Source organism: Nuphar pumila, chromosome 10 (genome assembly GCF_984573655.1).
Source record: "Nuphar pumila chromosome 10, dmNupPumi1.hap1.1, whole genome shotgun sequence".
Lineage (NCBI taxonomy): Eukaryota > Viridiplantae > Streptophyta > Magnoliopsida > Nymphaeales > Nymphaeaceae > Nuphar > Nuphar pumila.
In genome coordinates this window covers 113,551,403-113,574,025 of record NC_143258.1, presented here as the reverse complement: position 1 = coordinate 113,574,025, position 22,623 = coordinate 113,551,403, and the positions used below count along the sequence as shown (strand labels likewise).

At 39.9% G+C, this 22,623-nt stretch overlaps 1 protein-coding gene across 1 annotated transcript in view; it reads left to right on the top strand.

Moving 5' to 3' along the window:
* The first annotated feature begins 1,577 nt into the window (after window positions 1-1,577).
* The window catches only part of LOC149827971 (RNA binding (RRM/RBD/RNP motifs) family protein), a 41,255-nt gene continuing 20,209 nt past the window's right edge, over window positions 1,578-22,623 (top strand). Inside the window, exon 1 of the mRNA XM_090019769.1 lies at window positions 1,578-1,834. Coding sequence (XP_089875895.1) covers window positions 1,703-1,834 — 132 coding nt within the window. The 5' untranslated portion in view covers window positions 1,578-1,702. The remainder of the gene's footprint in view (window positions 1,835-22,623) is intronic.

Sequence of the window (22,623 nt, the reverse complement as noted above, 5' to 3'; positions counted from 1 at the left end):
TCTTGGTCTAAACAACTTAAGCGACTTTAGAAAAGGTTAATGACTGGTCCCCAAGTATAATTGGGGTCAAGGGATTCAACATTAAGTTTTGTTTGTAAGAAAGCGCTCTGTTGCAAGATAAGGTTAAAATAAGGGATTGAGCCCTTGAAAGAGATGAAAAACTAAGGTAGGGAGGCTTGACCTCATGTGAATCATATAGAGGAGAGAGAAAAACATGATGGAGTATAGAGAAAAGAAGGAGAGAGGGATGTCTAGAGAGAGACATCTAGAGAGAAAGGGAGAGAAAGAGAGAGGGGATGACTAAAGAGAAGTCTTAAGAAAACTTCAATATTGCTCAATTTTATTAAAAAAAAACCCAAACCACTATTTATAGCTTAATTACATAAGTCATAAAGAGTCCTACTGTGAAACAAGAACTAGACTAGATAAAGGATTATAAAGTCTTGCTCCTGTCAAGATTCCTACTTTAATTAAGGCTAACTTAAGAAGACCTGATTAGACTCTCTCAAATCACCTTCCTGAAAGGTGAAAGAATCCTCTAAAGTGGTGGGGATGTCCTACCCTAGACCTCTTAATTAACGCCCTTCCATATAGGCTCTATCACCTGACCATTCTTGCTTATGACTTGAGCAAGTGTTATGCATTTTTTTTCAGGTACAAATATGTATCCATTGATTTTTCCACACATGAAGAAGATTTCTTAGTTGTCACGTTACCCTTATGGGTCTCACTTAAGTCTGGACAACCTTCACTACCAACAAGAAAGGATATGCGAATCTTAGAGCTTAGATCCACACTATCTTTTGAAATTTGAGGTATAACAGTAATTGAGAGGTTCTCAGGTTCAAACTCCAGGAACTACCCTCATTTTTCCTTTAAAAAAAACAAAGAAAAAGAAAAAGAGAAAGAGAAATCCCTAAATTAATCACATAAAATAAGTTTACCTTTAGGGATGGAAGGAAGCTTGGCCCCTTGTGCATAAGGGCGTCAATGGGTCAGGTTTACCTGAACCTGACCCAAACCAAACCCTATAGGGTCCAGGCATGACGATAAATAATAAGACCCGAGTCTGGACCTGAAGGTCCCATTAATACATGAACTCGGGTATAGTTTGTGAAATTTTATACCAAACTCAGACTCGATCCGAGTTTGGATTAAGATCTGCATTTTTTCAATGTAAAAATGATAAAAAATATGGTATTAATGGGTTTGGTTCATGTAGTTCTTATTGGGTCCGGGTATAGTTTTTCTTAGAGTGGACTTGATTAAACCCGGGTCTGGACCCGATACCATACCCAAAAATCGGGTTAAGTCTGGTTCTACCTGGTTCGAACCAAACCCGACCCGTTGACACCCCTAGTTGTGCATTCGCGGTACTGACGAGCCCGAGCTGATCCGAGCCGGCTCGGTTCGTTGTGCATCCCTACATGGATGAAGCCTCTCTTCTCGATAACCAAAAGTCTCTCTCTCTGTTTTTCCCCACCCTCTTTCTCGCTAGCTCCGGGAGGTGTGCCGGCGAGGGTACGCTGCCCGGAAAACAAATTTTCCGGCGGATATTTCGCCGGATTATCACGTTGCCCTTGCTGGAAGCCCTCGGAGTCTTCTCCTTTTGTGGGGTAGCTCCTTTTTCTCTAGTATTTTCGAGATTTTTCTTTTTTCTCGATTCGCCATATTCGGTCATTGAAGGTTTCGGTGGTCGAAGATGGACGACAACGATCGAACCAGAGGGAACACGTTTAGGTACGATTTCAGCAGGGAAGGAGAGAGCCGGTTGAAGGAGGAAGTGGAGGCAAAACTGTTGGAGTTCACGGGGTACACCGATGACGTTCTTGCGGTATGTTTTGCTTTCTCCATCTCCTCGTTTCAGATGATTCTCTATTTTTCTTTGGTGCTTTTGGTTACCGTGTTTCTAGTTATTGAATTGATTTTTGATCGGGGAATATGGTTTCTGTTTCGTTATGTTTCTGAGATTTAGGGTTGAAAACCCCTAGGATGGAGCAAAACAATCCTTTTCTATATTTTTGTTTCTAGAGTTATTGAATTCACAATAAAAAATTTTCCTGCATTTAACCGTGATCCTAAACCCTGTTTTGATTAATTTTGGTACTATATTTTCTTTCTTGTTTTCCCCACTAGTATTTTGCCTTTTCATTGGCGTTGCTTGTATGATCAGTTGCGCCCTTATAAAACTCATTTTTTAGACTTTTAACTGATTATGTTCATGTTGCTATTCAATTGCTCTTCAATTTGGTTCATGGGCACTCCTCTTCTGTGGTATTCTTTTGTTGTCTTTGCTCGTCTTGCTTTGGTCTGGTTTGGGGATAATGCATTTTTGGAACTCCAATTCATTTTCTTATTGTGCATGAGCAGACATCTATGGTGAAAACAGTGGAGAGAAGGATTAAATTAGCTATAAGTTTGATCTGATAGCTTTGTAAAAATCCTAATAAAAGTTCTTCAATACATCCCTGTACCACAAGGGGAATTATTGTCTTTTTTGCAGTGGATCTTGTCATATAGGCAAAGAATATGATAAAAGGGGGTTCACTTAAATAATTAATGTACAGTTAAAATCATCAGTCTTAATGAGAGATAAAGTAATACCACTGCTAGTGGCCAGAGAATGGAGGAATGAGAAGTGTGTCGAAGATAGGTCTTTCCGGCCATTTTTAGGTACCAAGAATTTGACATCTGGAATACCCTCAAGTCCAGGGAACTCAGATCCAGACCGGATTTAAGAACATGGACAACCAAATACACCATTCCTGTTGTGGGCAGTGTTAGAATCTCATTGTTGGAGGGGGGGGGGTGTTATGGTGTTTGGTATATATATATATATATATATATATATATATATATATATATATATATATATATACCAACACTTTATCTGGCATCAACTCATCTGAACGGTCCGATCAAAGTGAGATCGGGTGGTCCAAGTTACCCCTTTATAAACCACTCTAAAACCCCCCTCGAAACCCTAAACACTGTTAGAATATGGTACTCATTATATATATATATATATATATATATATATATATTTGTTTGAAATATGTTTTACCCTTCAAGGGTATTGTTGTCTTTTGACCTTTATAATAGGAACATCTCATTAGGGAGTAATCTATTTTTTTCTTATTTTTTGTAGTTGTCTTTTGTTATATTGTCAAGGGAGTATCTGTCCTTGCCAATATAACAATTGGGGGCTCCCCAACGTTTAGAATTCTAACCTTTGGGAGCTCCCAATAGTTATATTGGGAGCTTCTTTGATGTGGACTCGATGACCGATCTACGATCCAAGATCCAAACAGATCTTAACACGTGCGGAAGCTTTCACGACGATAAGTCCGAACAAGACTCGGGAAAATAGGGTTTTCGAGACTCGTGCACCATGTTTTGATAGAGGCGGTCCAAAGGAAAGTTGTGCACGACTCGCACGCCTTTTCAACGAATCCAAAATCACTGGATTCAGATCAGAGGTGTTCGTTCCATGGACTAGGGACTGGGACGGATAATCAAGTCTATGACAGGTTCTCCGGGTTCGGTGGATAGCCTGTTTGAAGAGGTTTTCGACCTCTCAGATGGTGGATTTTGCGAAGGCCACCAACTGAGAAAACGAAGGTCAGATCCAGACCTTTCCAACGAGCTAAGATTTGGATTTTTCTGAGTTTTCTATGAGTCTCTACGAATTTTTGAACTCTCGAAATGGTAGGTGATGTTGTAGTAAAATGTAATCGAGGATTCGTCACACACAATCACATCAACGAGAATTTCAATCTTGTAAACTTACGAATCAGATGAAGCTCAAAACACTAATTAATTTCAAAAGTATTTAGCTAATAATTCAAGTTCTAGGTTCATAAATCATGCAGAAAGTACCAGGAAAATTGGAATTCTCAAATTCTAAAATCAGGATATTGACAAATGAATTAAATTCTCAACTATTCTACTGCAGCAGAAAGAGGGATAATTTTGAGACTCTTAGACGAAGATTCAGCTATGACTTTGAACAGGAATGTTTTAGAGCTATGTCCTAGCTTTCCATAGAATCAAACAAATTAATTTTTCATGCAGGGATTCTCAAGATAATTGAAAAATACGGAACACCACCAGGTGTGTTCTGTAACAGATAGGTGACAGTGAAATCCTGTTTGTCTGAAACCTTATCAGCACTTTTCAAGGGTGCAAAAGGTCGATTCACGAATTGGCCTCAACTACAAAGTTGTAGATGATCGTCTTAGCTTTTCGGGAAGCTAAAGAACTCCAGAAACCAACCAGTATCGAGGCAGATACGATTGTTTCTTCAGAACCATCCCTGATAGCTCGTAACGAAAAATCTCGTTTCTTATTAGAAAACGAGTTTCACACTTTCACAATGATTTGGGATTTCCTTTGAACAACAGAGCCAATTCGTAACATAAAATACTTCTAATCATTCATTCGAATACAACAAATAAACCACTACAACTCACAAGCAATATTCAATGAGAAAACACTTATGAAAAACAATGAAATGAAGGAACAAGTGAACCAGCGATTTTGTTATATGGATGAAGATGATAATGTGATGTCGCTGGGAAGCAGCCGACACCGAACTGAAACCCCACGAACTGCGGCTTGAATCATCAGCCAACACACACAAAAAAAAACGTTTGCTAAGCTTTCAAGGTCGATCTAGACAAGATCACCTTACACGCCCAAGTGAAAATCGATTTTCTTTCACTCCAAGAAGATCTCTTTTCCAACCGAGATTTTCAGCCACACCAAACAAAATTTCTTTCAAAGAGAAGCAGCCCCCCTCCACCTTATAAAGGGCTTGGAGCTTGGGGAAGACATACCATAAAGATGGTATGGCCTTCCCAAGGCTTGCTCCAAAAACGAGTTTGATTGGACTATTTTTGGCAAAGGGCCATTAAGGGTCCAACAACCGTATTGACTTGAACTAGTCAAGGCTGAAATTTGAAATGGGACCAAAATGGTCCACTCCAAATGGCACCAACTAAGGCTCCATTGAAATGGATCGAGATCCGGATCCAGATTGCGCAACGAATTGGATCCTGCACAAAAATGCATTAGAAAAATGCAATTGCGAAAAATAAAAACTACCTGCGTTCCCCATACACCATCTAGTGCCACAAAAGAATCCTACAGGGCACCAGAACTATCTGGATCCGTAGAATCCGGCTCCTAAAAAAAAAAAAGATTATATGAAATAAAGACTGTAGGAAAAATATCCAAAAAAATATGATTTCATGAAGACACAATGGAATCGATGCATCTAGCGAAGGAGCACGACGAGCATCGACTAAACTGTAGATCCACTAGGACAAGGGACGTTCTTCACACGTGTGGATCGCCTCGGGTAGTGATGTCAGGATCGGGTCTGGGGATTTGGATTGGGATCCAACTCCGCTTCTGAATTTTGAATCTCTGGATGCTCTGCATCATTCTCACTCTTTTTTTTTTGTGTGTGTATATATATATATATGGGACCTTGAGTCCCTCATATGCATTTTGTGTGCATTTACCATTCAATAAAGAATTGTATTTTTATGTTTTGAGTGTTCCTCTAAGCCCCTAAGTGACTATTATGCTTGTTCCCTTTTTGTGGATTTGTATTTGCCTCTTGTTTGAGGTGTGTGGAGACTTCTTGATCTCATTACATGGTATCAGAGCCATCAAAATTTTGATCTTAGTGGAGCTTGTTTGTGTGGACGTAAGATCGTGGATCGTGGGCTCGTGATGTCCAAAAAGAACTCCACTTCCATTCTCTTTTCCCTCTCTATCTCTATATCTTTCTCTTTTTGTATCTATGGAGGATGAACGAGAAGTGATTGTCACCTTGCCCATGAGACTTAACAACACAAACTATGTGATTTGGGCATCCATAGTGAAGCATAAAATTTGGGAAAAGGGTTTATAGGGCTTGGTAGACAGATCCGAGAAAGAACCAAAACTTGTACTTTCCAAGAATGAGAACGACAAAGAAGCAGCACTTCAAGGAGACAAAATGAGCAAAGCCGTTACTGCCTACGAAAAGAGATAGAAGGAGTGGAAGATGGGTCATTCCAAAATCATGGGATTACTCATTCATAGTGTTGATATAAAAAAATATTTTAGTTTGGCAAAAATTGAAATTGCGAGTGATGCTTGGAAATATCTCCAAGACATGTATTTCCTAAGAGACATAGTAACCTTCAGAAGAAAATGAGGATTATGACTCAAGGAGACATGAGCATAAGAGAATATTACAATGCTCCTTCTTTCCTTTAGGATGGACTTGGTCTCCTAGAGCCTAAGTGGCATTGTCCACTTCATATAGAGTTCTGTGAAAAACAATTCAATATGAAGCATTTTTATCATTTTGTAAATAGGCTTAGACCCTAATTTGAGGGGACCAAATTGACTCTCCTTCATAGAAGAGGTGCTCCTTCCATAGTTGAAACTTTAGAAGAATTAACTATGGAAGAGAATAGATTAAAGAAACCCTCCTCCATCAAAGATAAAGAATCCGTGCTTGCTATGTCAAGGCCAGAAAATCACACAAGAACTTACAAGCCTCTTCACTTTGAAAGATGCTCAAATGACTATGAAAGAAACTCAAATAACTATGAATACAAGAAGAGTGATAATATAATATGCCACTTTTGCAATTAGCCGGGTCACACCAAGCCATTTTGCCCAAAGAGAAAAGAAGATCAAACAAATGAAAAGAAAGTGTTCTCTATGGAGCCATTAAGCGAGAAGGGTGGTGTAGATGAAGGCTAAAAAATGTGTCACTTGCTTGACTCATGGAAGTTCTTCAACCACTATTCAAGGCTCAAGCTTTTTCTCTTTCCAGTGTGGCCGTCTCAACATGTGTTGACCCCTATAAAACTTCTTGGATTCTTGATTCCGATGCTTCGTTTCATGACTCCTAATGAGTCCATACTATTAAAGTGCCACATTAATTTCAATGACTTATGATTCAACCGCCGATGAAACTTCTTTAAAAATCAAAGGTTTTGGTACTTTGAAAAATTCTTCTAAAATTAACCAAAATTTTTATGTCCCAAACATTTAGAGTAGTACCTATTTCGGACCGCCAAGCTTTTTGCTTTTCTTGTTTGATGTAGTTACCTCTTTTGCTTTCTTGTAGTGCATGTAATTGCCTTTGGCCTAAGAACCCCCGGGTATAAGGTGATTTTGGGGTCCCTCTGTACTCGTTAACTTGTTAATAGAAGTCTTTGCTTTCTAGCGTTCTTCTATGCTCTCTTGCCTCCCCACTCTCTTTATGTGATTGTGTGTGTGCGTGCTTTTGCTATTGTGCCCACACCATTGACGAGTGACATTTAGCTCAATTTTCGCAGTGCGTTTGAAAGGCCATTCCGGTGTTGGGGTACACCGGGGCACATCACGGGGGCCTTCGCTTTTAGCTCGCGACAAGTTGGTAGTAGAGCCTTGTTGAATTTTGGGACAAGGATTCGTCATTCTTCGTTGAGAATGCCTCTGAAGAAGAATAACGATATTCCTTCGGGTAGTCAGGTTCCTCCCGAAGATGAGTTCATGGATGATGACCGTGTGACACTCTCGTACACGATGTCACCAAGTTGACAGAGATTATGACCAACATGGAAAGGTTGGTTAATGATACCAATACTGCTTTTGGGGTGCTTGATCAAGAGATCACGACTGCAGTAGAGGGAGTGGAAGATTATGTGGAAGATCTTGCCACTAGATATGAAGGCTCTATTGAAAGTCTTAACATGAAGTTCAATGATCTGTTGGAAAGGTTCAACAACTTGACTACTAAATTGGATGTTGTTCGATGGAAAAATGACCAGTTAGAGCGACAGTTGAGGAATGCCCTAGTTGGTGGAGCAGCGACACATGTGGGGCTGCATATTAAGTTGCCTGAGCCTGCAAAGTACAAAGGCACCCAGAACTCGAGAGATCTTGAGAACTGATGGACCAATACCTTGAGACTGAATGTATGACAGAAGGTGCAGATTCGTTGCACACTGCAACTATGTACTTTACTATGTCACATGGGTGCGGGTGCAGGGATGCGACACTTCCAAAAAACTCGGGTGCGGGGGTGCGGCAGAGGCAAAAATGCAAAAAAAAAAATACATATATATATAATTTTGAAGTTTTAACAGTTTAACATTTAACAATTAACATTGTCATAATATCATTCATCATGCATGCAGTATATCAACCTAAATATCAAATTATCAATCAAATAAGTAAAGCAATTACATAAATCGACCTAAATATCAATCAAATAAGTAAAGCATAAAAGAACTAAATTACATACCAAAGTATATCCTGATGAAGTAATGGATGTTAATAATTTTCTTTTTCATCATCAAATGCATCATTAGAAGGAATACTGTGCTCAGGTAAATCCATGTTTGTTATGTTGAAATCATGCTCTCCCTCGAAGTCACACTCTTCTGGGTTTACATCCCAAAATTTGGATGTTCCTTGTCTGCGTTACAAACCCAATTTGAAAATGTTAAATACAATACAAGTATATTTAAATGAAAACTAAGAAATAATCAAATAACTAAGAGAGCAAATTAATACCTATATTCATCATTGCTTTGCGAAAGTAATCGAAGATTTGAATGAACATATACTAAATCCTCTCCACGCTTGCTGGTGAGTTTGTTTCTCTTCATGTTGTAAATTTGAGAATATGTACTCCAATTTCTTTCACAACAAGATGAACTAGCAGGCTGCGATAGCAATCTTAATGCAAGACGTTGGAGAAGAGGTGTTTCTGATCTAAATGTTGACCACCATGTGATAGGATCTATATTATCTTCTTCTCTCGCGAATAATGCCGGTCCATATAATCTTGAAGATGAAAATTTTCCAAACTCTTGTGTGACTTGATGTAGAAGATATGCTTCTAGAAAAAGTCTTGTCATACACATATTTCTATGTCTTGATAGCTCTGGGTCTAAATTTGGAGGGACACGACCAATACCACCAGCCCACCACTTATTTACATAATATTTTGGATTAAGAGAATGTGCCATGCAATGCAAAGGAGCGTTGCTCTTATCCCATCTTCTGACTAAAATTGAATGAATATGAATAAAAAAATCTGAATCATCCAATGCAAGATTTTTTTCTTCATGCTTGAAAACTATAACTTGTATTTTTTCAATCATATTATCCCACATTTCATAAACTCTGTGAAGCATGAGCTCATCCTTATCAACTTCTTTTAACATTTCCCAAATAGGTTGCATAAATTGAAAAAAGTATACCACTCTGTCCCAAAACTCATCACCAAGAATCTATGTCACAGGGATTCGGCTAGCAGGGTGCCGCACCCGCGTCGACGCGACTCGACGCGGGAGCGGGTGCGGCCAACCCGATCCTGGGTGCGTTGATCGCAACCAGGATCATTTAGGTCCATTTTCTTTTTTGGATTTTTTTATTTAAAAAAATTTGCCCTTTGAAATGGGCTGCGAAATTTTAAAAAAAAATTACTCCTGACAGCTGAGACAACAGCTTCTGTCAGCTGCTGACAGCTGCTGAGCTGCGATTTTTTTTTTAAAAAAAAATCTGCTGACAGCTGAGACAACAGCTTCTGTCAGCTGCTGAGCTGCGAATTTTTTTTTTAAAAAATTTCTGTTGTCAGCTGCTGACTCTGCTGTCAGCTGCGGACAACTCCTTTTTGCTGTCAGCTCCTTTTTGCTGTAAGCTCCTGACAGGAGATGTCAGCAGCTGACAGCTCCTGTCAGCTGCTTTTCAAAACCTTTTTTCGTAAAGGATTTTCTCTCTTATATATATATATTTATATATTTTTACATTTTTGCCCCTGCCGCACCCCCGCACCCGGGTTTTTTGGAAGTGCCGAATCCCCGCGCCCGCACCCGCGCCCGCACCCGCACCCGCGCCCGCACCCGCACCCGCACCCGCACCCATGTGACATAGTCAAGAATGAATTTTTTAATTTCTTGAGCCTTGATATCATCATCAACACGATAGAATGTCAAATTTTCACCAGTCACCATGTTAATCAAAGCATTCTTCACTCTTTTAATCCTCTTCATCATCACAATGATGGATGCAAAACGTGTTTCAGCGACCTTCAACAATTTCAAATCAGAATGCCTATTAAATATAACATTAGCACGATGGTTGTTAACAACAAAATTCCTAATGCTTTTGACATTTTTTTCTAAATCTTTAATCCATGAACATAAAACATATGCTTGTAAATTTTCTTCTTCTTTGAGGTTGCAGATGCTCTTTAGGGCTAGATTTAAGCCCTGTGCTACACAGGGATTCCAAAAAATATGAGGGTACTCACTCTCCAAACTCAACGCTGCACTTTTACAAAGTGGAGCGTTGTCTGTAATGATTTGTATCACTTTCTGATCACCCACTTCTTTTATCACTTCTATAAACAATCACTTCAAATACTTTGTATTTTTATATTCCCCAGATGCATCAACTGCTTTCAAGAATATTGAGCCACTAAGCGAACAAGCAATAAAATTGATTAATGGACGCCTTTGAATATCTGTCCATCCATCAGACACAATAAAAACTCCATTTTGCTCTCATGAATATTTTTTAATCTCCAGCAACCTCTCCACATTTGCCCTCTCTTCTGCAAAAAGTGTGGTTCGTATTTTTTCTGAACTTGGAGGCACATAACCACTCAAATTACAATTTGCCAAGGATGTTACTAAATCCTTCTAATAAGGATTTCTAGCCGCATTAAATGGGAGTGAACTAGAATAAAAATACCTCCAAACTTTTCTATCCAATTCTTCTCTTCCATATGTATTGAATGATGCTTGTATCGTTCCTCTACCTCCTACATTGACTTTTTTTTTTCTTCAGCATCTTCTTGGTAGCTTGCAAATGACACTAACTGCACAAGAATCGGCCATTGCCTTTCTCTTTTCATATTCTTCTTGTATTGTCTTCGCATTGCCTCATCAACTTTTCTACAAGCTGAAATGCCATGTCCTCATATCTTCAACAAATGAGCCTTCACTCTTGTGTAAGACCTAACAAAATCTCTTTCGCAGAGCTTGCATCAAAATCTCTTGTTTCCACCACCTCCTTCTCCAGCTTTTGCAAGTTTATCTACATGTACCCATAGTGGCCCCACATCATCAATCCCATTGCGACTATCAGCAAAACTAGCAGCAGAAGTCACATGTTGGGATGAGGATGACACAAGTCCTTTCCCTTTATCCGCCATTTTTATTCTGAAAAAACAAAAAAAATACATTCAAAATTTTAAATCAATTATACAGACTGACATTATCTTGATATAAAATCACCAAGGAGGGGGGATCTGCCCCTCCCCTGCCAAAAACAGGGAGGGACTCAACCCCTCCCCTGCCAAAAACAGAGAGCAGGGACGGGGGCTCGACCCCCACCCTTGTCGAAAACAGAGGGAGCAGGGGGGGCTCAGCCCCTCCCCTGCAGACCCAACAAGAGAGCGAGAGGGGGGGCTGGGCCCCTCCCCTGCCGAAATCATAGGGCGCAGGGGGGCTGGGCCCCTCCCCCGCCGACCCAACAAGAGCAAGAGAGGGCGCAGGGGGGGCTCGACCCCTCCTCTGCCGACCCAACAAGAGAAAGAGAGGGCGCAGCGGGGGCTCAGCCCCTCCCCTGCCGACCCAACGAGGGTAAGAGAGGGCGTAGGGGGGGCTCAACCCCTCCCCTGCCGACCCAATGAGAGAAAGAGAGGGCGCAGGGGGGGCTCGACCCCTCCCCTGTCGACCCAACGAGAGCAAGAGAGGGCGCAGGGGGGCTCGACCCCTCCACTGTCGACACAAGCAGAGAGCGAGAGGGACGTACCTGCAACGAGGGAGAGGAGGAGCTTCAGAGGTGGCGTCAGGGTGTCGGGAGGAGAGGGCTGCGCAGGAGAGGAGTGATTTGGGCAATTTTTTCCCCTAATCACTCCTTTTCATCGGTTTTTTTTAACGTCTGAAATGTGGACGCAAACGACCCTGGGTGCTACCGCACCCAGGGTCTTGTTGACCGCACCCGGTGTCGCACCCGCACGCACACCGGTGTCGCGTCGATGCGGGTGCAGCGCCTGCTTTGCCGAGTCCTTGTGACATAGTTGATGACGCTAAGCTTTGGTGGAGACGCCGCAAAGGCAGTGTTGAGCGTGGGCGTTCTGTTGTAAATTTGTGGGCAGACGTCAAGAAGGAACTGCGTGACTTCTTTTTGCCCAAGAATGAGAGTAGAATTGCCTGCAATAAGATGTTGGCCCTGAAGCAGACTAGGTCAATTCATGAGTATGTCAAAGCATTCACCTCACTTATGCTAGACATTGAGAACATTAGCGATGCAAACTAGTTGTTCCACTTCATGCATGGACTGCAGGGGTGGGAAACTACGGGGCTCAATCGGCAAGACCCTCAAACTCTTGTTGTGACACTTGATGCTGCCAAGAAGCTCGCTGAGATTGATAGTCGGAATACGCCATCCCAAGGAAGACAATTCGGGAATGATCGTAACAATAATAGAAGGGACAATCGAACGAATAACTGAAGGAACAATGTTGGTAACGGGAACCAACAAGGTGATAACCAGTAGAATCGTGGCCAGCAGGAGAGACAATATAATAACCAATAGAGAAATAACAACTATCGAGGGCGAAATTATCATCGTCAGGATTGTTACATCTGTCGTGGTGACCACTGGGCAAATCGTTGTCCGAACAAGAATCATGGTCCATGGAATGAAGATAATTGCGAGCCTAGAGCTGCGAATGTCGTCGAAGCTGAAGCCGGGTGTACCGGCGTAGAGCAACCGACTGTGTTAAATTGTATTGTAATTTCTATATATATATATATATATCTATATATATAGTGTGAGACACATATACATATATATATATATACACATGTGTCTACCTGTATATATATATATATTTTGTAATACCCACTAGGGGTAAAATAGTCTTTTCCATGTAACACGCATATTCCTTTTGGAATATGCTTTTTTCTTTTCTTTATTTTTCCTTTTTTCTTTTTTCCTTTTTATCTTGGAGGGGTCCCACCATAAAGTTGTTGGACCCCTCCAACGATCATAAATATGACCGTTGGAGGGGCTCCAACGACTCTATGGGAGCCTCTCCTTGGGTCCCATTTTGTCTATAAATAAAGGGGCATGCCCCATGTATTCTCTAAGCTTCTTTGAAGCTATTCTCAATAAAAAATCTATATTTTTACTTCTTTCTCTCACTTTGTGCCTTTTGCCACTTAGTGGCTTATTGTATTTTCGCCCATTAGTGGCTTATTGTATTTTCGCCCATTAGTGGCTCTTTGCTTGATTGCTTGTGCATTTGCTAGTCACTTTATGACTCTTTTATATTTCGTGAGAGACTGTTGGGGGTATGCAAATCAGCGCAGTGAAGGTGACAACTGTTGTTGGACCACCTATGAGCAAAGAGTTGATGTACTTGAAAGTCTTGAATAGGCAACTCACCAAGGCATTGGTTAACACAACCGTCACACACAATTTCGTTACTCTTAAAGTGGCAGAGTGATTGGGGCTACAATGGGAAAAGAAAGAGAGCCGAATGAAGGCGGTCAACTTCGAAGCCAAACCTATTTATGGGGTTGTCTGCCATGCACCGATGAGAATCTTGAGTTGGTCTGGAAGAACCACATTTTTAGGGTCATCCTAATTATGAAGTTCCTTCGAGGCAACAAGGATGTACCGATGCCTCATCTGAATATTGTCAGTTTTGAGGACAAGAAGTAGCCTTGCACGATTGCCGCACTACTTGTGGTGAAGCCTTGTGAGTGCTTGGTGTTCACGCTCCAGTTGAAGAAGGGTCTCAAAAAAGGGGATGAGACCTTCTCTGTGATGATCCGCGAGATTGATGAAGAGGGGAGCGTTGCTGACGTCCCAATGGACTTAGCGCCAATATTGAAGTTTGGTGATGTTATGCTCGTCGAGCTGCCGAGAAAGCTACCTCCGTAGTGAGAGGTAGATCATGAGATTAAGCTGGTGCCAGGTGCCCAGCCACCTTCTCTGGCACCGTAGTTCATGGCGACTGCTGAGCTAGCGGAGTTGCAGAAACAGTTAGATGGCATGTTGGAAGCCAGGATCATTCAACCGTCCAAAGCACCCTTTGAAGCGCCTACACTATTCTAGGCGAAGCATGACGGGTCAAAGGGCTTGTGTGTGGATTACCGAGCATTGAACAAATTGACTGTGAAGAACAAGTATCCACTTTCTTTGATCGCAGACTTGTTTAACCAGTTTAGTAAAGCTCGTGTTTTCTCGAAGTTGGATATGCGATCAGGCTATTGGCAAGTTAGGATTACCGAAGGGGATGAAGCTAAGACCATCTGCCTTACACAGTATGGGGCGTTCGAGTTTTTTGTTATGCCATTCGGCTTGACGAACACACCCATAACCTTCTCTACACTGATAAATAAGATAGTTTACCAGCACCTTGACAAATTCGTTGTAGTTTACCTAGACAACATAGTGGTGTACAACAATTCTATGGAGGAGCATGTTCAACACTTTCAGATTGTGTTCCAGACTCTGAAGGATAATGAGCTGTATGTGAAGAGGGAAAAATGCCTATTCGACCAGAAGAAAGTGCATTTTCTTGGCCACATTGTGAGAGGAGTCATGCTGATGATGGATCACGAGAAGGTTAGGGCAATTCAAGAAAAGTATCGATTTTCTTTTCTTGAAAATTGTAATGAAAGAGATTTGATTTATGAAGATTGTATTCTTGAAAAAATGAAATCTCTACCTTTCGGACCTAATCATTTTGTATCTAAAGAAACATTTGAGTTAATACATTCGGATATATAGGGACCGACATTGATTATATCTAAAGGAGGAGTTTTTTATTATGTTATATTTGTGGATGATTGTAGTAGACATACATGGATTTATTATATTAGATTCAAATCCGAAGTATTTGATTGTTTTAAAAAATTTCATAGTTATGCCAAAAATCAATTTACATGCTCTATTAAAATATTTAGATCATTTCAAAAGGAAATTTTCATCAATTGATTTTAAAAATTACCTTGATCAACAAGTGATTATTCAACAAAGATCTTGCTCCTACACCCCCACAATAAAATGGGTTAGCCGAAACAAAGCATCAACACATTATTGAAACTACTAAGACTCTTCTTAAAAGATTTTGGGCTAAAGCCGCTCTTGCAGCGGCCTATTTAATTAATAGAATGCCTTATACTATTCTTGAAAATATTTCTCTCATTGAAAAATTATTTAAAATCCCTCTCGATTATAAAAGATTGAGAATATTTATTTGGAAATGTTTTGTCCTTTAAGGCTTTTGCCAAAACCATTCCTTGTGTTTTCTTAGGCTATGCCGAAAACCAAAAAGGATTTAGGTGTTATGATATTGCAAAAAACAAACTTTATGTTTCAAGAAATGTAATTTTTCTTGAAAGGGAAAATGGTTTTGAAAAAATTGAGTCTTAAAAACCATGTGATTACTTTTTTTTATTTGATTTAGTGCATGATAAAGTTGTTAAGCATGCTATTGTTGATGATTGTATGAATTGAAACTAATAATATTCATGATATGCATGAGAGTGAAAATGATGACACTCATGATGCTCATGAAAGTGATATTCCTATTGTTGAATCTCACAATGAAATACAAACTTATTCTCGTCGTACTCAAGACCATCCACAATGTGCAATAGAAAGGTTTTTCCAAAGTCAAGACATAGATCAATCTAGTGTTAGAAGATCTACGAGAATATCCTAAACACCTAGTAGGTTTGTATCTTATGAGTCATTTGAACCCAACTATAGAGCGTGTCTTATGATCATTCACTCTCATGTCGAACTATCCTCCTATAGTGAGGTAAAAAATCATCATGAATGGATTGAAGCCATGAATAATGAATTAAAAGCTGTAGAAAAGGCCAAAACTGAAAAAGTGTGTTTAGGTGTACGGGTCTCGGGTCTGGATATCAAGACCCGAGACCAAGACCCGTGTCCATCCATTGTATTTACATGTTTTCATTTCTTTTCTTTCGGGTCTGGACATTATACCAGATCCAGACCCATACTGTACACTTATGCATTAATATGATGTTTAGGTCACGATTTCTTTTACAGAAATCGTGACAGCCGCATCCCCTTTTCTTCCTCTATTCTCTTTCTCTTTTCTCCACCAGTTCCAGAGCAGATTCTCACATGGTATCAAAGCAAAGATCCGTCTAGGGTTGAAGAGGTCCGAAAGGTGCGATCGACCGATCAGAGGTTTGAGGTCTCCTCTTTCTCTTATCTTCTCCTCTTTCTCAGTTTCTTTTACTTCTTTCTACCTCTCGTTTCTCCATCTTCTTTCTAATTCTTCTCCTGTGAATTCATATCCACGTGGGCCTGATATTCACGTGAATCATTATTCACGGAAATCCTGTGCATCACGAAAAAAAGGAAAAAGAAATTCTGTTTCACGTGAATTGCTGAAATCGATTCATCCTTTCACGTGAAACCCCGATTCTTCTTTCCCTTTCACTTGGTATTTCCAAATCTTGTGCACCAGATCTATTTTCATTTTTACACATTCCCCTCTATGTATCTACTCTGTGTATCCATATCTGACAGTAAAGTTGCGTTAGATCTGAGATACTAAGCCCTCTTTGCTGTTAGTATTTGCTGTGTGACAACATTTTCAAATCTGATTCTCATTCTTTTTCAAGTGTCTCCTCTTGCAGTTCTCTGGTTGTCACAGCTGAAAAGACTTTTAGATCGTGTGGATTTTTATTATTATTATGATCTCAAATCTTATAAAAGTGCAAGGGAAAACTTAGGTCTGATTTCCCCTTAAATCTGACAGCCTCCGATTGTTAGTTTTAAGGGTTACTCAACAAAAAAAAAGGGGCAATCAACAAACTTCCTTGTCTGAAGACTGAGCACTTTGTGATCACTCTTGTTAAATTTACTTTTTCCATGGATTCTTATTCTTCTCAATCGAGTCTTTCTTCAAGCTTTCTCAATCAACTCGTTTCCGAAAAGTTAAACACCTCAAACTTCTTGATTTGGAAGAGACAAATCATTCCTTTTTATAAGGAGCCAAGGTCTCTTAGGTCACCTGGATGGAACCACTCCAGTCCCCCTAGAATTCGTTACGAGAGAAGAGAAAGATGATAAAGGGGCGAGTTCAATTGTATATGTCAAAAATGTAGAATATCTCAACTGGGAAAAGAAAGATCAATCAGTAGTTGCATACATCACTTCTACCTTGTCTCAAGAGGTTCTTATTGCAATCCCCGACAATTGTATTGCCCTGCAACTTTGTGAGAGATTGGTTCAGACGTATTCACAAGTTTCACAGGCAAGGATGATTTTTCTCAAGAGGGAATTTCAGCTACTGAGAAAAGATTCCATGACCATCATGGAATATCTTAACAAGATGAAGACTATCACAGACCAACTTGCAGTTATAGGATGTGCTGTGAGTGACAGTGATATGGTGCAACAAACTCTGAGTGGATTGGGACCCGACTATAATATGATCGTCACCTCACTATTGTGTCTGCCTGCCCTTCCTACTTTTGAAGAGCTGCGAGCTAAATTAATTCAGTACGAAATGACTCTGAAGGGTTTTTCTGAAGAAACTCATGTTCATACAAATTCCCAAGAAGTTTTTGCCACATGGGTGACTTATGGTCGAAGACGAGGACGAGGGGGACAAGGGTGAAGTGGACACGGAGGACGTGGATTGCTTTCCACCCCAAATATGTTGATTCATACACATGGACAAAGATCCATTCCCACTTGCTTTTTTTTTAACAAAAATGGGCATATCAAGGCGAATTGTTGGCACAATCCAGAGAATAAAGGAAAGGCTCCACAGACAGAATCCAAAAGAAAGTCCACCAATATCAGAGACAGTAGAGAGATTAAAGATCTGCTGATATTTGCCTTGTCAGAATTAAAATTAAAGTAGGATGATCAAGGCACTTGGTTTGTTGACTCAAGGGCAGCTCATGTGACTAGTGATGCAGGTAAACTTTCTAACCCTATTCCTTATCTTGGCAAGAGTAAAATTATCACCGACGATGAATCCCACCATCCTGTCTCCCATGTTGGAAAAACTGTCATTCCCATGTCACATTTTACTCTTGAACTTTCTGATGTCCTTCATGCTCCCAACATCAAGAAAAATAGTCTCTGTTTCTAAACTTGTTGATGATAATCATGCTTCAGTCGAATTCATTCCCTTCTTTGTGCAGGTCAAGGACCTTCGCACGAGAGAGACATTCGCTGAAGGAAAGAGACAAGGAAATATGTATGTCTTTGAACAAGCTCCATGCCATTCGGTCCGCCCTGCCCATCTGGATTCGAAGTCTTCATTAAAGTCGTGTTCCTACCATTCTGCAAATGTTTTTAGTATTTCTGAATGTAATAAGCCTTTCTTATGACATAGTCGATTAGGACATTGTGGGAGTCATTTTATTGAGAAACTTGTTTCTAATAATCTCATTCCAAAAGAAAGTCTCAATGGAGATGAGAAAAGTCAGAAGTGTTCCAGTTGTCTTTTATGCAAAAGTCATGTATTGCCTTTTCATTCCATTAATAAGAGAGCTTCAAAACCTTTTGAGATAATATGTTCTGATGTATGGGGACCCGCCCCAGTTGCCTCTGGCTCTGGAAGCAGATACTACCTAATCTTTGTTGATAGCTATTCTCGATACACCTGGATATATTTCATAAAAAATAAGTTGGAAGTTTTCCTTTTGTTCTAAAACTTTCTTTCCTTAGTAAAAAGTCAATTCTCTGAGTCTATCCAATTTTTTCAATGTGATGGAGGTGGGGAATTCTCATCTAGTGGCTTTATTTCTTTTCTCCAAAACAATGGGATAGGAAGAAGGGTGTCCTGTCCATACACTCCTCAGCAAAATGACTGAGCGAAAACATAGGCATATCGTTGAAAGTGCCATGAGTATGTTGCATGATAGTAACCTTCCTATCAATCTGTGGACAAAAACTTTTCATTCTGCCATACATGTGATAAATAGACTGCCTATGGTTGTTTTGGAAAATAAGTCTCCTTATTACTGTCTTTTTGGAACTCATCCTGGTTATCATGATTTGCGTGCTTTTGGATGTGTTTGTTATGTACACATTGATCGGTCCCTGAGAAACAAGTTTCAGGACAAGGCTCAGAAGTGTAGATTTGTGGGATACGCAGACGACTACAAAGGATATAGGTGTTATGATCCTACCAACAGATGCATCAAAATCTCAAGAAATGTTGTCTTTGATGAGCAAAATTTTGATGTTGGCACAACGGAAATGCCCTCTAACACAATTGAAGTTTATTATCCTTAGCTGAATTCAGAACTTTTTGCTAGTTCAAATGAAGTCTGTCTTCCAGATTGTGTGCGGCAAGAAGAAGAAATGTTTGAGACCACTGGGACATCGGGATCACAAAATGAGGAAGAAGTACCATCATCGGTACCGGGCAAATACATGGGCATCTCCTATTCTAGACAGAGAACGACAGTGTCAAGCTTTCTAAATCGCGCCCCAGCAGTCAATCCTACTTCCTCTCACACTCTTGAGGTCAGAAGATCAAATCGCATACGACATCCTATTGATATGTGGGTCAGCTATAACAACTTCTTCTTGGATTTTCAGCTATTTTTAACTGCACTCAATAAGGAAGATGAACCTATTATGTACTATCAGGCAATGACTTCTACCAAATGGGTAGAAGCCATGAATGGTGAAATGCAAGCCTTACATGAATGTGGAACCTGGGAAATTGTTCCTAGACCACCTGACAAAAATGTTGTCGGATGCAAATGGGTTTACAAAATAAAGTATAAACCAGATGGAACTATTGAAGGATACAAGGCAAGATTGGTGGCAAAAGGGTTTACCCACGAAGCAGGGCAAGACTATGATGAGACCTTCAGCCCAATGGTGAGAATGAGAACGATTCAAATTATTCTTTCATTGGCTGTTGAATATGGATGAAAGCTGAGTCAGTTTGATGTAAAAAATGCATTCCTGCATGGGGATTTGAAGGAGGAAGTATATATGGAACAACCCTCTGGATATCAAGAGCAAAATTGTAAAACTGTGCAGGCTAAAAAGAGCTATCTATGGTCTAAAACAAGCATCTTGTTCTTGGTTTGACAACTTCTCGCTTGAGATTCAAAATCATGGATTTTCACGTTCTCTACTAGATCACTCATTATTCATTTTTAGAGGTCAGGACGTGATCACCCTACTACTAATTTATGTTGATGATATTGTCATCACAGGAAACTCTGCAACTCACATCAAAGAAGTAAAAAACCTACTAGGTCAGAGGTTCAAAATGAAAGATCTTGGTGCCTTACGCTATTTTCTAGGTGTAGAAGTTGATAACTAGGCTTATGGTTTAACTTTCACTCAGCACAAGTATACAATAGGTGTTTTCAGCAAGGCAGGTATGAAAGACTGCAAGCCTCTAGGAACTCTAAGTGTGCTTCACCAAAAGCTTAGCACTCATGATGGAGATCTGTATGAGGACCCCACCAGGTATCGCAGTCTAATAGGGATGTTACAGTATCTCATATTCACTCGTCCTGATATTATTTATTCAGTCAATCAAGTGTCTCAGTTTATGCATGCACCACGTACTGAGACATATGAAAGTGGTTAAGAGGATTCTTAGATATCTGAAAGGGACCATTGGGGACGAGTTGATATATTCACCACAGTCGTCTGGCAAGAATGAGCGTGAACTTACTGTATATTATGATGCAGACTGGGCAGGGATCCTGATGAACGAAGATCTACATCAGGATATTGTGTCTTTATTGGAAGAAATGTAGTCTCTTGGAGTAGTAGAAAACAAAAGGCTGTTGCTAGATCAAGCACTGAGGCTGAGTATAGATCCATGGTTGCAGCTATTGCCGAAGCCACGCGGGTCAGGCATCTCCTAATTGAAGTAGGAGAAACAATCTCTCGCTCTACCTTGCTGTGTGACAATTAAAGTGCTCTCAACATGTCATTTAATCCAGTACATCACAGTCGTGCTAAGCATATTGAGATCGACCAACATTTTGTAAGACAAAAAGTTGAAGAAAAAAAGATCGAGCCTGAGTTTGTCAATACTGAAAGACTAGTTGCAGACATATTTACAAAGGGCTTGACAAAAGATCATTTTTGGATGCTTAAAGACCAGTTGTTCATGGTTTAAAACCATGATCAACTTGAAGGGGGGGGGGGGTGAAAAAGTGTGTTTAGGTGTACGGGTCTCGGGTTTGAATATCAAGACCCGAGAGCAAGACCCGTGTCCATCCATTGTATGTACATGTTTTCATTTCTTTTCTTTCAGGTCTGGACATTATACCAGATCCAGACCCATACTGTACACTTATGCATTAATATGATGTTTAGGTCACGATTTCTTTTACAAAAATCGTGACAGCTGCAGCCCCTTTTCTTCCTCTATTCCCTTTCTCTTTTCTCCACAGGTTCCAGAGCAGATTCTCACAAAAACTTGAGAGATTCAGTCCTTACCTATAGAAAAAAAACCATAGAGTGTAAATGGCTGTACAAAATCAAAACCAAAAGTGGTGGAATACTATACAAAGTTAGGCTAGTAACTAAAGGGTATAGCCAGGGATATGACATAGACTATAAGAATATGGAATAGACTATGAGGAAACCTTTTGTCCCACTAGGCAGGATGACCAATGTAAAACTCTCATCACTATAGCATCTATTAGAAAATAACCTATCTTTCAAATGAATGTTAAAAATACTTTTCTTAATAGAACCCTTAACGAAGAAGTCTATATGGATCTATTCAGGAAATGTCATAGTTCTATTATGTATAATACCCTGTAATTGTATCTTTAGTACATAAATATTAGTATAGGGGTATTAATGTAAACTAACTTACATCCCACTACTCCACTCTGTTTTGTCTTATAGTGGGCTCTATGGGTTCGATACCCCCTTTTTATCTTGTTGTAACCTATCATTGTTACTTAGTGAAGCTTCTTCACCTCTTTTTGTGTGTTCTCTTCTTCTCTCTTCTGCATGCTAATATGGTATCAGAGCCATACCAAGATCAAATGAGGGAGTGAGAGCTGAGTTTTGGGAGAGCATCAGAGGTACTTTTCATGTTTAAATGTAATTTAGAGATATAAAAAATTGACAACTCACTATCACACTAAAACTTAATGATGAGAAAACCTAATTTTCTGGTTAAATTGATTTGATCAATAGAACGGTTTGTCATAAATAAACGTTGATAAACACACCATGTTTAGATGTAACTGTCTTTTTTGAAAATTTTAGGACGTTTAGGAGATAAAACTGTTATGATCACCCATATTGGTCTTGGCAATGTGCTAGGAGATAAAATTTTAGGACGTTTGGGAGATAAGAACTATGATTCTCGATGATGCATCTTCAAAGTCTAAGTTTTTTTGTGCTAGTTCTGCTTAGTTTCTAAAATGAGTTGACTAAAATTCACTAGGAGCTAGCAGTCTCTTGGTAAATATTTTCTTTGCTAATTGGTTCGAGCTTTTAGATTGTGGTTTTAAGCTTTAGGATCCTTTTCTATCTTTAAAACCAGAGAATCTTGCACAAAATACCTCCTTACGGCTCGTATTGTGA